The sequence below is a fragment of the Felis catus genome, chromosome E2 (assembly GCF_018350175.1).
Source record: "Felis catus isolate Fca126 chromosome E2, F.catus_Fca126_mat1.0, whole genome shotgun sequence".
NCBI classification, from domain to species: domain Eukaryota; kingdom Metazoa; phylum Chordata; class Mammalia; order Carnivora; family Felidae; genus Felis; species Felis catus.
Genome location: NC_058382.1, coordinates 13,886,779 through 13,900,628, shown reverse-complemented (window position 1 = coordinate 13,900,628; position 13,850 = coordinate 13,886,779). Strand labels below are relative to the sequence as shown.

The window sequence follows — 13,850 nt, the reverse complement described above, 5'->3', positions numbered from 1 at the left end:
TGCCCTCCATGCCCGGGGGATGAAGACGCTGCTGCCATGGACAGCCCGTGCCAGCCGCAGCCCTTGAGTCAGGCTCTCCCTCAGTTGCCGGGTTCTGTGTCAGAGCCCTTGGAGCCTGGCCGGGCCAGGATGGGGGTGGAGAGTTACCTGCCCTGTCCCCTGCTACCCTCCTACCACCGACCAGGAGCACCTGGTGAGGCCTCGGCGGGGAGCGGGACCCCCAGGGTCACAGCCACTTCCACCACAGCCAGCCCCCTGCGGGAGGGCTTAGGCGGGCAGGATGGTGGTGAGCTGCGGCCCCTGCAGAGTGAGGGCGCTGCAGCACTGGTCACCAAGGGGTGCCAGCGACTGGCGGCCCAGGGCGCCCGGCCTGAGGCCCCCAAACGGAAGTGGGCAGAGGATGGCGGGGATGCCCCTGCACCCAGCAAGCGGTCCTGGGCCAGGCAGGAGAACCGGGAGGCAGAGGCCGAAGGGGAGGGCGGGATGGGCTGCAGCAGTGACAGTGGCGAGGCCAGCGCAGGGCTGAGGGAGGAGGTGCTGCCCGCCACGCCCGAACGCCTGGCCCTGGACTATATTGTGCCCTGCATGCGGTACTATGGCATCTGTGTCAAGGACAGCTTCCTGGGGGCAGCACTGGGTGGCTGTGTGCTGGCCGAGGTGGAGGCCCTGAAGCGGAGTGGGCGCCTGCGTGACGGGCAGCTGGTGAGCCAGCGGGCTATCCCGCCACGCAGCATTCGCGGGGACCAGATTGCCTGGGTGGAAGGCCACGAACCGGGCTGCCGAAGCATCGGGGTCCTCATGGCCCACGTGGATGCTGTAATCCGCCACTGTGCTGGGCGCCTGGGTGGCTACGTCATCAACGGGCGCACCAAGGTAAGGCTGCAAGGGCCTTGTTGGAGGGGGATGGGGCAGCGCTTCTCTATCGGGTACCTGTGCGCTTGGAGACCGGCTTCTGGGGTCACAGAAGGGTTTAGGCAGCTCCAGTGGGGGGAGTGCTGGTGTTGGAGTTTGCTTTGGGCTCTGCCTCCGTGTGGGGACTTTGGGGGTCTGTGCACTTTCTCTTTCCTTGTTTCTCTATCTTTCATCCATCCCTGTCTCCTGGTCTGTCTAGTCCCTCCTGTTGTCTGTCTCTGGTCCGTCTGTTCTGTCTTCCAGGCAGGAGAACGAGGAGACAGAGTGGGGAGGGTGGCAGCGGTGAAGCCAGTGCCAGGCTGAGGGAGGAGGTGCTGCCCGCTGCGCCTGGCTGGCGCTGGACTCCATTGTACCCCTGTGCCATGCTGTGGCATCTGCAGCAAGGACAGCTTCCTGAGGGTGGCGCTGGCTGCTTGTGTGCTGGCCTGGGAGATGGGGGTCCTGTCCTCCACCTTTCCTGTGCTTCCCCATCCTAGACTCTCCCCTCATCCTTTCTGTCTCGTTTATCCATCACTTCGTTCCTGTCGGTCCTAATCTGTTTTCTTGATTTTTCTATTTTGTGTCTTTTGGTACCTTTTTCTTGTTTTAGAGTAGTTGTTGTTAATCCTTTTTTTTTTTTTTTTTTGGACACCTGGGCTTTTTTGACAATCTGTCAGAACCACAAACCCTTTTTTAAGAAAAATGCTCTTTTGTGGAGTTTATGGGCAGTCATCAGTGTCTCCAGCTGCCCGTTCAGGAACTTAGGGTCAGGAGCTTTTCAGAAGACCTTGGTCCACAGGGCCTTTCTGGACAAGGCCTCATAGGGAGCGCCTGCTGCACGCCAGTGATGCCTGGCTGGTGGCGGGGCTGCTTGCTTCCCTGCGGGCATGAGGCTGTGCTCCTGATGTCTCCTTCTTCAGTCTGATCCCATCCTGGGTCCTGCCTCTGTACAGCTCTGTCACTGGCTGGAGCTGGCTTAGGGATCCAGGCTCCCACCGGGCTGAAGCCGGCATCCTCCCCACCCAGCTGGAACTTGTCCTGTCCTACTTCCTTCCTCCTCCTCCCTTACCTGATAGCTGGAAAGCCAGAGGAGGCCTTTCCCTAGGCTCTGCTCCTGCAAGGCAGGAGAGATGAGTGGGAGTCTCCCTGGCCACAAGGTCCTCAGCACCTGCACCCCAGGTCACCCACCTTCACAGGAGGGAGTTTGGGCGGGAGACCACGAGAGCTGAGTGGCCCAGAGCAGCATGCTTTCCTGAGCCTCAGTTTGCTCATCTACAGGATACGAAAATCAGTTAAGTCCCCAGCTAGTCTTTGGCAGTTTTAAGAGAGAAGGGGAAAGTAGAGGGAGCCGATTTCTTCTCCTTTGGTGCTTTGGATGTGGTTGGGGACTGGGGGTGTTGGGACTATTTTAGTCTTGGGTGACTTCTGTTGCTCTGGGAGGTAAGAACAAATCAGGCCAACTGAGAATGGAGGGGAGGACCCAACCCAATCACTGGAGTTCCTCTCAGACCCTCCCCTGCCCCAGTGAGATAGCAACTCCAGGCTTTCCTACCTTCAAAGGGCAACATCTGGCCTCCCTCCCCAGGCTCTGGAATAAGAGTGAGCTGACGTGGGTGGCCACAGAGGTGTTGGGGGCACAGATCACCAGTGTGGCTGGCGTCAGAAACAATCTGCCTATTGGTCATTCTTTTTTTTTTTTTTTAATGTTTGTTTATTTTTGAGAGAGAGAAAGAGAGAGTGTGAGCAGGGGAGGGGCAGAGAGAGAGAGGGAGACACAGAACTCGAAGTAGGCTTTAGGGCTCTGAGTGTCCTCACAGAGCCGGACACGGGGGTCAAACTCAGGAACCGCGAGATCATGACCTGAGCCAAAGTTGCACACTTAACCGACTGAGCCACTCAGGCACCCCATCTATTGGTCATTCTTGAGTGGAACTCCTGTGTTTTGTTCTCCCAACTTTCTCTAGTCTCTCTGCTCAGTTGACCTGCAGGTGAGAGAGAGTTGACTCCCACTGGCATGAAGGACTGCCATCGGGGACCATAGGGCGGGCCTGGCTGGCTTGGTTAGTCCCTTTCAGAGCAGCTTGGAGGTGGGACTGTCTCACTCCCCAGTTTCTGACTGTGTGTGTGTGTGTGTGTGTGTGTGTGTGTGTTTGGGTTTGGGTTTTTGGCACGTTGTCACCAATAGCCCTTAAATCTTTAAGTCTCCTGGCTCTGACACAAGCTACCCCTTCCCTGAGATGGGAGGGTGAGGAGCAGACTTCCATGTCACTCTGCTTGTTGTCCTTTTCCCTTGTAGGAGCGGAAGTAGATGCTTCTCTGGGGCCATGGTGTGTATGGGGGTGGGTGGGTGGGTGGGGGGATCGGTGGGAGTTTAAAGGGCCTGTTTCTGTTGCCAGCCTTCATGCACGACTCCCATTCCATGCCAGAATACAGACGCTGTCCCTGCATGCATGGGTGGGAGACCCTGTGTAAGGGTGTGGAGGGCCGGACAGGTTGGAGTCCCTGAGACCCAGAGGAGTGCTTTCAGTCAGCAGCTACTGCCTGGGCGCTAGGGAGACAAGCTCGGCCCCAGAGGCTTCCATGGGCCTGCCTGTCAGGCCAGTACTAGGTAAACAAGTACTTGTGCTGATTTCACGTTGAGAGGGTAGAATGGAAGATCAGCCCAGGTGTATTCAGCTGGATACTCAAGGTGCCCTTGGACCTGAGACATGAACAACAAGGAGGACCAGGGGAAGTGTGTACCAGGCAGGTACAGAGGCCTTGTGGCTGAGCTTGGTCTGGTGAGAGCAATGAGGAGGCCTGAGGTGCTGGAGCAGAGTGATGGGGATGGTAGGTGAGGTTGGTGGCCTTGAAGGCTGAGGCTGTGAAAATACACAATTTATATTTTGTGTTTTCTTGGAATGTGGTGGGGGTCTTGAAGGGATCTGAGCAAGGAAGAGCTGGAGAAAAGGGTCTCTGGCTGCCGTGTGGGGATGGATTGTGGGAAAGAGGCCACAGTCCTGGACTCCCTTCCTCACCCCGTCCTTGTGCAGAACCAGCAAAATCTCTGCTTGGATTCTGTCTGGGGAGGGCTTGATGGCAGGCCACCCGGACGTAGCCACATTCTTCCTCCCAGTGGTGTGGTTGCTCAGAACACTGACCCGTTTGCAGGGAGTGAGTAGTGCAAAGAAGGTTCTCCTGAACCGGGGGTGTGGGGGCCAAGGTCTCGCCCTGGCGCTGCCAGAGAGAAGCATGGCTCTCCACGGCTGGATGGCCTTACCCAGCTGAAGCCCTCCTGGCTGCTCCTCCCCAGGGAGGCGCTGTGCTGTTTCGGGGACACGTGTTTAACGCAGAGCTGTTTACCATTCGTGCTGGGTTGAGCCCTGGGAGTGATGTGTTGGAAGAAGGCTGAGGATTGAGTCGGCCTGGCCTGCCACAGAGTGCTAGGCAAGGCTCCTGTTTTGGCAGCAGATGCCAATCTTCCTGGTCAGGGCTGTCTTTCAGGGCTGTGGCCAACAGGTGTAGCTGAGCGTTAGTGGGGAGCATCAGCAGGTGGTCTGTGGCCTGGCACCAATGTGGGTCAAGGCGTCGAGACAGGTGGTCCAAGGAGCTGGAGGGTCTGCCTGCCATTACTCCCCTTTTGCCTTACACAGTCCTCCCAAGTGGCTTTGGGCAAAGGGTAGGATAGGGACTTTTTTTTTTTTCTTTTTAGTGTCATTTTAGTCTGTGCTTCGGCTCTCCATGTGACAGGCACCTTGCTTGGTGCCTGCCCAAACATCTGTCTTGTTTGCTTCCCACAATACCTGTGAGGTAGTTGATCAGCTCCATTTCATGGATGCGGGACCTAAGACAGGGAAGTGAAGTCTCTCACTTGATGTTACAGCTCGTGTGGCAGCACTGGGACTCGAACCTGGGAGTTAGGTCTGAAGGAATGCCTGGGCCCTTTTCCTTACACCACATCCACTTTTCTGTCAGCTCCCTAATGAGAAACAGGTACCCCGAGTGGACAGGGCCTAGGCCTCCATGTGGTCAAGGCTGGCCAGGGGGATGGCACCCAGCAGGGGGAGGAGGTCAGAACCCTGTGGCTAGACCTGTACACACCGAAGCCAAGAGCTGGAGTGATTTCTCTTAGGTCTGTGGGGGTCAGGAATCCAGGGTTCTGAAGTCAGAGGGCAGTAAACAGAGGAGGTGTTTAGTACAGATGAGGCCATTGAGGCCCATCTAGATGACGGGACTGTCAGGGGCTACCCAGCAGGTCATTCTTGGAGTGGGAGTTGGATTTCAGGTTCTAGTCACACTCAGGGTTTGGGTGCCTCTTCATATGTGTAGGAAACACACAACTTGGGATTCTTTGTAGTCAAGGGCAGCAGTCCTCAGCATTGCTGCACATTAGAATTACCTGGGGGAACCTTTAAAATTTCCAGCCTCCACCTTAGACCAGATATTTCAGAACCTCTGAGATGGGCCTGGGCATCAGCATCCCAGGTGATTCCACTCTGAAGCCAAGGTCAGGAACCGTGGTCTAGAGCAGTAGGCCACATTCTTCCATACCAGAAAACATTTAAATTGGTTTTATTCCACCGAAAGGTCTCAGAGGGGCGGGGGTCAGTTTATCTTTAAGAAGTAAAATCCTCAGTTGCTCATTGAGCCCACCTGGGTGCCAGGCTCTGGGCATGTGTGTACAGGGAGAGGGTTATTCAGGGCCAAGAGCTGAGGTTTCTGGTAGATGGTGGCTTAGCTGGAAAAGAAGAAAGTCTGGGGGCTGGAGCTCTTGGAGGAGTCAGGGGACAGACAAGGGGCACGGAGGGGTGAAAGAGAGGAGGTAATGGCTTCTTCCCCAAATATCGCTGCCTAGCCCCAGTAAACCCACCTCCATCTGTCTCTGCCAGGCCATGGTGGCGTGTTACCCAGGCAACGGGCTGGGGTACGTGAGGCATGTTGACAATCCCCATGGCGATGGCCGCTGCATCACCTGTATCTATTACCTGAATCAGAACTGGGACGTCAAGGTAGGGGGTGAGGGTGAGGCGGCTGCATCCGCTCCATTTTCCGCTCCCAGCTCAGCTTCTGGCATTCTCCCGTTCCTCTTCTCAGTCCACAGCCGGCAGTGCAGTTAGCCTGCTGGCTGGCTTTTCCTGGGAAATGGCACCTCCTCCTCTCCAGCTGACCATGTGGTGGCAGCACATACCCCCCTCCCCCTTTGGTGAATGGTGCTGTCTGCCTCACCCCTGGTCTAAGGAACACTCCCCTCCCCTCCCCCCCACCCCCACCCCTACCCCTACCCCATCCCATTTCCTGTCTTTAGTAGCTTCCTGCCCCGGCTCCATGGTGATGCAGACTCTGGGCTGTCATTCACTTTAAGAACCTGAGTGGTGGGAGGGAATGATATGTGCAGCTGCCACATCCCCTTGGCAGGCTCTGGAGGGCAGGGTAGTGCAAGGCAGAGGGTGGGGGCTGGACCGCCCAGCCTCCTGCCTCATCCTCTGGCCTGCCCTCAGGTGCATGGCGGCCTGCTGCAGATCTTCCCTGAGGGCCGGCCTGTGGTTGCCAACATCGAGCCACTCTTTGATCGGTTGCTCATTTTCTGGTCTGATCGGCGGAACCCCCATGAGGTGAAACCAGCCTATGCCACCAGGTATGACCCATGCTTGTGGGGATGTGCTCAGGTGTCCCGTTCTGTGCCAACAAAGACTTGTCAGACCCCGGGAGTGGCCAGGGAGTGGTGAGGTGCTGAGAGGGGCCTAGATGGGAACAGAACCAGGCTCCGAAGGGTGAACTCTAGTGTCACTGGATACGGTGGCTGGAATTGAAGAAAAGTAATCTCTAACTGCCCTTTGGGGCTGCTCTGGTCCCCAGGTACGCCATCACTGTCTGGTATTTTGATGCCAAGGAGCGGGCAGCAGCCAAAGACAAGTATCAGCTAGGTACCTGCTTCCCGAAGGGCATCCCCTCCCTCAAACCCTTACTATTCCATGTGCCTCCCAAGGCCTCAAGTCCCCTAATTCACCTTGTCAGTCTCTTAACTAAATTTTGTGACTCATTTTTTTCTCCTCTCTGCCCATCTTCTCTAGACAGCCCCACTCTCCCAGCACCCCCCAGCATGAGCCCCATTTCTTCTGGTCCTCTCCTCCATCTTCCCAGGTTTTTCTTGGCTTCTGTGTCCCTTCCCTGATGACTCCCCCTCTCCTCTCCTCTTAACCCCCAGCATCCGGGCAGAAAGGTGTCCCAGTACCTGTCTCACAACCTGCTACGCCCACCTAGTGGCCAGCCCCAGAGCTGCATGGACAGACAGCTTGCCCTGACTTCGGGAGAGCCTTTGGCCCCTGTGCTGCTGGCCCAGCAGCCCACCGGTCTCGGTGCCTGCTCCTTTTCTGCCACCGCTGCTGCTTCTGGCTTTGCCTCTGTCCTGCTTGGTGTGGAGGGCTCCGTCTGACGCTGAGGACCAAGGAGGAGGAGAGACCTCTGCTGCCCTTTGATGCGGGCTGGGGTTGTGACCTGGGCAGGGGCCAGCGTTGGGAACTACCGTCACTGGAGCTGGGGGCCTGCGGCTTGCCCTGTCTGGTCGTGCTCCTCAGACATGGAGAGCTGGAAGGAGGTATTGCTGCCTCCCGCCAGGATGCAGGAATAGGGGTGGGAATGTCATGGCCTAATGCTGGCAAAGGTTTGTTGTGGTGGGGGAGTATCTCCAAGCCCCTCCCCCCCCAACTCCTCCAGCCTGGAATGTGAAGTGACTCCCCAACCCCTATGGCCGTGGCACCTTTTGGACTAGGCTGCCACTACGTGGGCAGGAGAAGAGGTGCTGGGAGGAGCATGGGCGTGAAAAGTCCTGTCAGCCAAGAAATAAAAGTTTACCTCAGAGCTGCAAACTTCTGACTCTTCCTCTCCCTCTTACTGGTAAGGAGACCTGTCTATTTGCAATTCAGGGCCATATTTATTGACCAAGACAGGTAAGGAGGTCTGAGAGCCAGTGAGCAGAGGGCAGCTGAGCCTGGCCTCAGCGGGCCACCAGGTGGAGCTGGAAGGCTGGGGGAATATTTCCCAGGCCTGTGTACTGCGGGGTGAGGTCGATGCTGGTGGGGCTCCCCATGGGGAGCAGACAGAACCGCTGCAGGATGGTGGTGAGGAAGAGGAAGATCTCGGACCGTGCCAGGCCTGCACCCAGACACATTGGCTTGCCTGAGCACACAGGGACGCAGGGTGGGAACCATGTAGCTGCTGGGGGGGGGGGGGGGGGGTGTTGCCCAGGCTTGTCCCCTCCCTTCCTGGCCCATACCTGGGGCAAAGGGCATGAAGGCATCTTTGCTCTGGAACTCGCCCTTGTCGTCCAGGAAGTTGGTGGGATTGAAGCAGTCTGGGTCCTTGAATTGGGTGGGGTCCTGGTGTGAAGACACCAGGAGAGGAATCACAAAGGTGCCCTGGGGAATGCATAAGGATTACCCTGTGGACTTGATTAGCCACGGCCTTTTATCCATCCAAGACCCCTTGTAAAAGCCACTGGGAAGGTGGACCTTCTTTTCTGTTCCCAGGACTTTGTAACTCAGCATCGGACAGGCTCAGGTCTGATGCTTTAGGTTCTAGGAGCTCTGGGGCCCTGCACAGAATCCCCTTGCTCGGTGGGTACCTTGGGCAAAAAGTAGCCACGCAGGTGGGTGTCCCGGGTGAGGGTGCGTGGCAGCCCCAGCGGCAGCACGCTGATGAAGCGCTGGATCTCGTGCAGCATGCGTTGGTGTAGGGCAGGCGCTTGTGGTCCTCCAGCCTCGGGGTGCGTGTCCGACCTACCACTGACTGCACTTTGGCTGGGGTGGGCAGAGGGCGCGAGCTGCGTGTGTCCTGACCCCCAGCCACCCCCAAACCCTAGCCCCTCATCCCAGGCTTTCCAGCTCACAGACCTGCCACCTCAGGGTACTTAGGCAGAATAAGGAGCCCGTAACGCAGAGCGGTGCTTGTGGTCTCAGTGCCGCCAAAGAAAAGGTTGTGTGTGGTCATCACCAACGTCTCCTCCTGGAAGTGGCTCTCTGGGTCTTTCTGTTCCTGCGTACAGAGATGGGCGGCTGCCATGTGCCTGGCACCTCTTGGTGGGCGGCATGGGTAGAATTTAGGGTAACCGGCCTGCACCTTCTCCATCTGATCGAGGAAGCAATCGATGAAATCGCGGGGCTCCCCTGGCTGCTGTGTCTGTTGGTGCTGCGGGATTTGCTCAGAGATGAAGACCTGAAGCTCCGTGAAGTTTTGAAAGATTCGGTGGTGTGGACCCGGGAGCCAGTCAAGGAGGGAGGGGAAAATATTGTACATCTGGGGGAACAAGATGGCAACTGGACCTTGAACAAGACCACTAGGTCCCCTGCAGGGGAAATGACAACCAGGACTTTTTTTTTTTTTTTTAAAGTAGGGCTTTAGTCCCAGCACAGAGTCCAGCCCGGGGCTTGAGCTCATGACCCTGAGATCAAGACCTGAGCTGAGATCAAGAGTTGGACACTTAACAGACCGAGCCACCCAGGTGCCCTTGCACCAGGATTTTAATGTTCTTAGTTCTAGAACTCTTCCCTTCCAAGATTCCAAGACTCTCAATCTAATGATCCAATGTAGGCAAAGTGTATGTACTTAGGGCTTGGCACAGGTTTGACACGGGAGGAAGGGACTGGGGTGGGCCCTCTCACCTCACCCCATCTGGAACTCATGATGCGGAAGTTGTCATTGAAGAGGTCCAGGAGCCTCAGGAACTCTGGGTCCTCATAGCCATAGCGGTTCCCGAAGACCACCGAACAGATAACATTAGATACAGCATTATCTAGTAGCCTCCGGGGGTCAAACGGTGCTCCTGGGGGTAGAAACAGGACGGGATCTTAATGCGGTGGCTTGGCTTACTGACTTTGTTCACTACAAATGTGCCGCACCTCCTGTTTAAGTAATCTCTACACTCAACGCGGTGCTGGAACATCCTGAGATCTAGAGTCCCACGCTCTACCAACTGAGCCAGTCAGGCGCCCCACCAACCCTTTCTTGATCATTAGCTACATCCACAAAAGGTCCCTTTCCTTTCCCGACCAGGCCGCACCAATGGTGGCTTGAAATTCGCCAAGCAGACAATCCGCCTCCTCCAAGATGCGCTCCTCTACGGTCCGCGCTCCCAGCCGGAACTCCTCCAGTGCTCCCAGTGCAAAATTTCGCAGCGTCAGCCAGCGCCGCCGGTTAGAAAACACGATGCCTGGGGGTGGGGCAGAGAAGGGGACGGCCCGGGGAGTTGGCCACGCCCGTCCTGGAAGCGTCCGGTCTTGGAGCCCGCCTCCTCGCCACCCTTCACTCTGCTGCTTTCCAGACCTTTTTGCTGCAAACCCAGCCTTCTCGGTCCTACCTGGCCTCACCTCTACTGGTCTCGATCCCTTACGAGCGCCTGATCTCTTTGGCTTTGACTCTTAGGCTCTTCTCTTCTATTGGCTGCACGAGGAACCGGCACCACCCCCCGCCCCCGCTCCTATTTGGTCCCTTTTAGCTCCGCCCCACCTTCCTGCTGTTTGCCTTCATTGGCCTTTATTCTTATTAGGCACCGCCCCATTGCCCGGGTCCAGCCCTTAAATCGCTCGAACTGGGTGGTCCAGACCAGCACTTCCGCCGCCGCCGGGGACTCACCGTTTCCGCGAGTGAAGCGTTCGAACACAGCCGTGGCCCCACGGCCAGAGAAGGCATCCGCCTGCAGCACTAACGCGTCCCGCAGCGCTGAGTAGCCGCAGAGAACCACTGCAGGGCGCCGGCCCAGCCGCACTGTGAACACCGGGCCCCAGCGGCCAGAAAGCTGCGCAGAGCCGGTGCTCAGCGGGTCCCGGTCGGGACTCTTGACCGCTTCCTCCACCCCAGAGCCCCGCCCCCATCTCTCTCTAACTTCAGACCCAGGAGTCCCCATTTCAGCCCCTCGTTCCTGGCCGAGGCGCTCAGGTCCCCACCTCCTCCTTCATCCACAGGAGTCCAGGACCCCAGCTCCCTCTTCCCTCGAGATCTGGAAGACGAGGTCCCGAGCCCTCTGCACCCTCAGAACCAGGCGTCTGAGCCCTCGGTACTCTCCTCCCCACCCTGAACCAGGAGAGCAGACCTCTCTGCACCCCTTCCCCCCGGATCCCCTATCTGACGTCCCACCCTAGGCTGTTAACTCCCTCAGGACCCAGAAACCGGGGCGGGTAGAGGGAGGCAGGGAGCGGGCGGCACCGGGAGCTCAGGCCCACTGTCCCCCTCCTCCTTCAAACTGATGCCGGGGCTCCCAGCTTCCACCCCTAGTCTCCTCCTTTCCTGGAACCCAGGACTCCAGGCCCCTCAACCTTCCTCAGGGCCCATGGGGTCAGAGCCCTCAGCTGTCTTCATTCAGAGAACCAGGTGTGTTCCAGCCCCCAGTCCCACCTCCACGAGTCCAGAATCCTCCCCCCCATCCCCACCCACTCTCGGGGCTACCTCCATGAGAGTATGGTCCAGCCGTCCAGACTCCAGCTGCAGCAAGTTCCCCAGCAGTGGGAGCGGCCCGGGCCCAGGGGGTAGGACCCCCCGAGGCTGAGTGCCCTGTGCACCCCAACCCCGCCTGGCTAGCGCCAGCAGCAGTAACAGCGCTGTGACACCCGTGGACATCATGCTCTGTGTCCTCCATGCCTGCCCCCCTTTGCCTTTATGTGATTCCCTTTGGGTCTTGGGTGGAGCAGGGGCGCATACCGGGAGTGGGAGAGGTGGGCGTCTCCAGACCACTCATTCTGCAGATTCCCCATCCGAGGTCTCCACCCAGCCCCCCAGCTCTAGCTCTCTGTTGTGCCAGGCCCAGCGTGTCCTATTTGGCAACTTCCATGTCAATGCACCTGTTTGCATCTTTCACATCAATACACCTGGCCAACAGGTGCACCCTACTGAGCCTTTGGGTCCTTCAGGTCCATCTTACTTGGCCTGTAGATGTGCATTTCTGAATGCCCTGGCCACCTTTGGGCCTGAGACCCCCTGAATGCTGTACTCTATACTTCTGATTCCTAAATACGTTCTTGACTCCTAAAAACACCCCTGGTGACATACCCTTTAGCCTGGCACTCCTGTGCCCTGTGCTTGTGATTGCTAGGGACTCGCACCTGAGCCCTTGTCACTTCCATTCCCTTGCTCTTGGAACCTGGTATTCTGTACCTATCTACCAGATGCTCCCTCAAATCCCCTAGCCTCCTGGCACCCATCAGCCTGGCACTTCTGTGCCTAGCCTTATGACTCTTGGGTGCCTTCCCACATGCTGACCGCCTTGTGCCTTACCCTGAACCCCTCACCACCTCTGTTCCCAATGCTCTAGTTCCCAGATGTCCCTGAATGTCCTATGCCCATGCTGCTGCACCCCATGTCTCCAGTTTCCCATGAGTCTCACTGGGCACCCCCACCTGAGGCCAGGTCTTGATGGCCACGCCTGGGGGTGTGGGCCAGAGGGCACAAGGTGCCCAGGGGTAGGGTTGGGGATGGGGCTGAGTCAGAGCTCAAAACACTGTTCAGGAATGAGGCCCACCCTCCCACCAGCACCTGCCTCACCTGGCCGTGCCTCACCAGATCTAGGCTTCTGACAGGTGCCTGGCACAGGGCCCAGAGGTGGGGAGAGGGTGGGGGCTGTGCACTGTCTGGAACTGGGCTTGTTTCCAGGAATGTCTCTCAGTATCTCTGTCTCTATCTTTGTTTCATCTCTCACTCTCAATTTCTGTTTCTTTCTTCATCTCTCTCTCTTTCTGTTTTACTCTCAGTACCTGCTTCTGTTCATATCTGTATCCCTCCCAGTTTATCTTACCCTTAATCTCCCTCTTCCCTGTCTCCCTGCCTCTATCTCTGCCATGGATCTCCTTCCCTGTCAGCCTTTCTGTCCAGGAACCCAATGACTGGCAAGGAGTGTGGGCAGGCCCCCTGCCCCCCGCCACCCTACCCCCCCCTCCCCGGTTACAGGGGCTGACTCCAGAGACAGCAGGGGTGCTGCGGGGTGTGCCCTCCCCTGACCTGGCCCCATCCCACTGTGTCAGGCTTTCAGATGAACTGCTTTCTCTGGGTCTCCTCAAGAGCTGGCATTTGTTGTTCACTTCTGTATCCCCAGCACTAAAATACACAGTGGGGGATCAGTAAATGTTGAACCAATGCGTGACTCTCTGTATCCCGAATTCTGTCTGTTTCTATCTCTAACTTAGACTCTATTTTTTTCAGTTTCTGTCTTGCTGAATCCTTGTGACTGTCTCTCTTCTTGTGTCTCTGTCTCATCTTGTGTGTGTGTGTGTGTGTTTATTTATTTTGAGAGAGAGAGAGAGAGAGAGAGAGAGCGAGCATGAGTAGGGGAGGGGCAGAGAGAGGGAGAGAGAGAATCCCAAGCAGGCTCTGCGCTGTCAGTGTAGAACCTGACTCAGGGTGCGATCTCATGAACCTCAAGATCATGCCCTGAGCCGAAGTCGGGTGCTTCACTGACTCAGCCACCCAGGCGCCCCTCTATCTCTGTTTTAGCATCTCCTGTCTTCCTTCTCTCTGAGCATCTGTCCACTGTCTCTCTGTGTCACTCCTGGTCTTTGGTTTTCATGATCTCTCCCATCTGTCTCTGCATCTCTTGGTCTCTCCTGTCTCTCTCCAACTCTTTTTCAGTATTTCCATGTGTTTCTCTTTGCTGTTGTCTCCCCATCTTTCTTTCTCGGGACCTCTGAGTCTCTCCCTCTCTCTCTCCATCTCTGCGACCCTGCCTGGGCCCTTGGGGCAGACTCTTGTTGGCCTGTGGTGGGAACAGCATGGGGATTAAGGAGCCGACGCCTGTGGGTGTGGGGACCGCCTATAAGTCTCAGCAGAATGTGTTGTGTCCTAGCTTCTGGATGGCCTTGGGGAGGCCCCATTTAGGGTACGGTCACCTAAGCCACCTCCGCCCATGGCTGGGGGGCCACCGCCCCTCTGACTCTGGCTCCTTGGAGCTTAAGATGCCTGCCCACTCATTGAGAAAAGCTTCTGTCAGCAGGATGTCAGGC

General features: G+C 57.2%; 2 protein-coding genes across 2 annotated transcripts; one reads left to right on the top strand and one right to left on the bottom strand.

Annotated features, from left to right (window-relative positions):
- Positions 1-27: 27 nt before the first annotated feature.
- EGLN2 (egl-9 family hypoxia inducible factor 2) lies at positions 28-7,736 on the top strand. Its single transcript, XM_003997782.5, has 5 exons — positions 28-873; positions 5,760-5,879; positions 6,369-6,505; positions 6,727-6,794; positions 7,076-7,736. Exons 1-5 carry the CDS (start codon positions 37-39, stop codon positions 7,129-7,131), a joined length of 1,218 nt encoding a protein of 405 aa, XP_003997831.2. The 5' UTR covers positions 28-36; the 3' UTR covers positions 7,132-7,736.
- A 45-nt stretch (positions 7,737-7,781) lies between these two features.
- On the bottom strand, positions 7,782-11,478 carry LOC101087695 (cytochrome P450 2F2-like). Its single transcript, XM_045046996.1, is given in 10 exon segments — positions 7,782-8,046; positions 8,144-8,285; positions 8,492-8,589; positions 8,592-8,666; positions 8,760-8,901; positions 8,986-9,162; positions 9,528-9,688; positions 9,926-10,282; positions 10,498-10,660; positions 11,296-11,478. Coding segments are annotated over 10 exon segments (1,680 nt in total). The 3' UTR covers positions 7,782-7,864.
- Between the last annotated feature and the right edge of the window lie 2,372 nt (positions 11,479-13,850).

Coding starts and splice junctions, on each gene's coding strand:
- EGLN2 (XM_003997782.5), top strand. CDS start 37: ATGGACAGCCCGTGCCAGCCGCAGCCCTTGAGTCAGGCTCTCCCTCAG. Junction 6,506..6,726: donor AAACCAGCCTATGCCACCAG/GTATGACCCATG, acceptor TCTGGTCCCCAG/GTACGCCATCACTGTCTGGT. Junction 6,795..7,075: donor CAAAGACAAGTATCAGCTAG/GTACCTGCTTCC, acceptor CTTAACCCCCAG/CATCCGGGCAGAAAGGTGTC.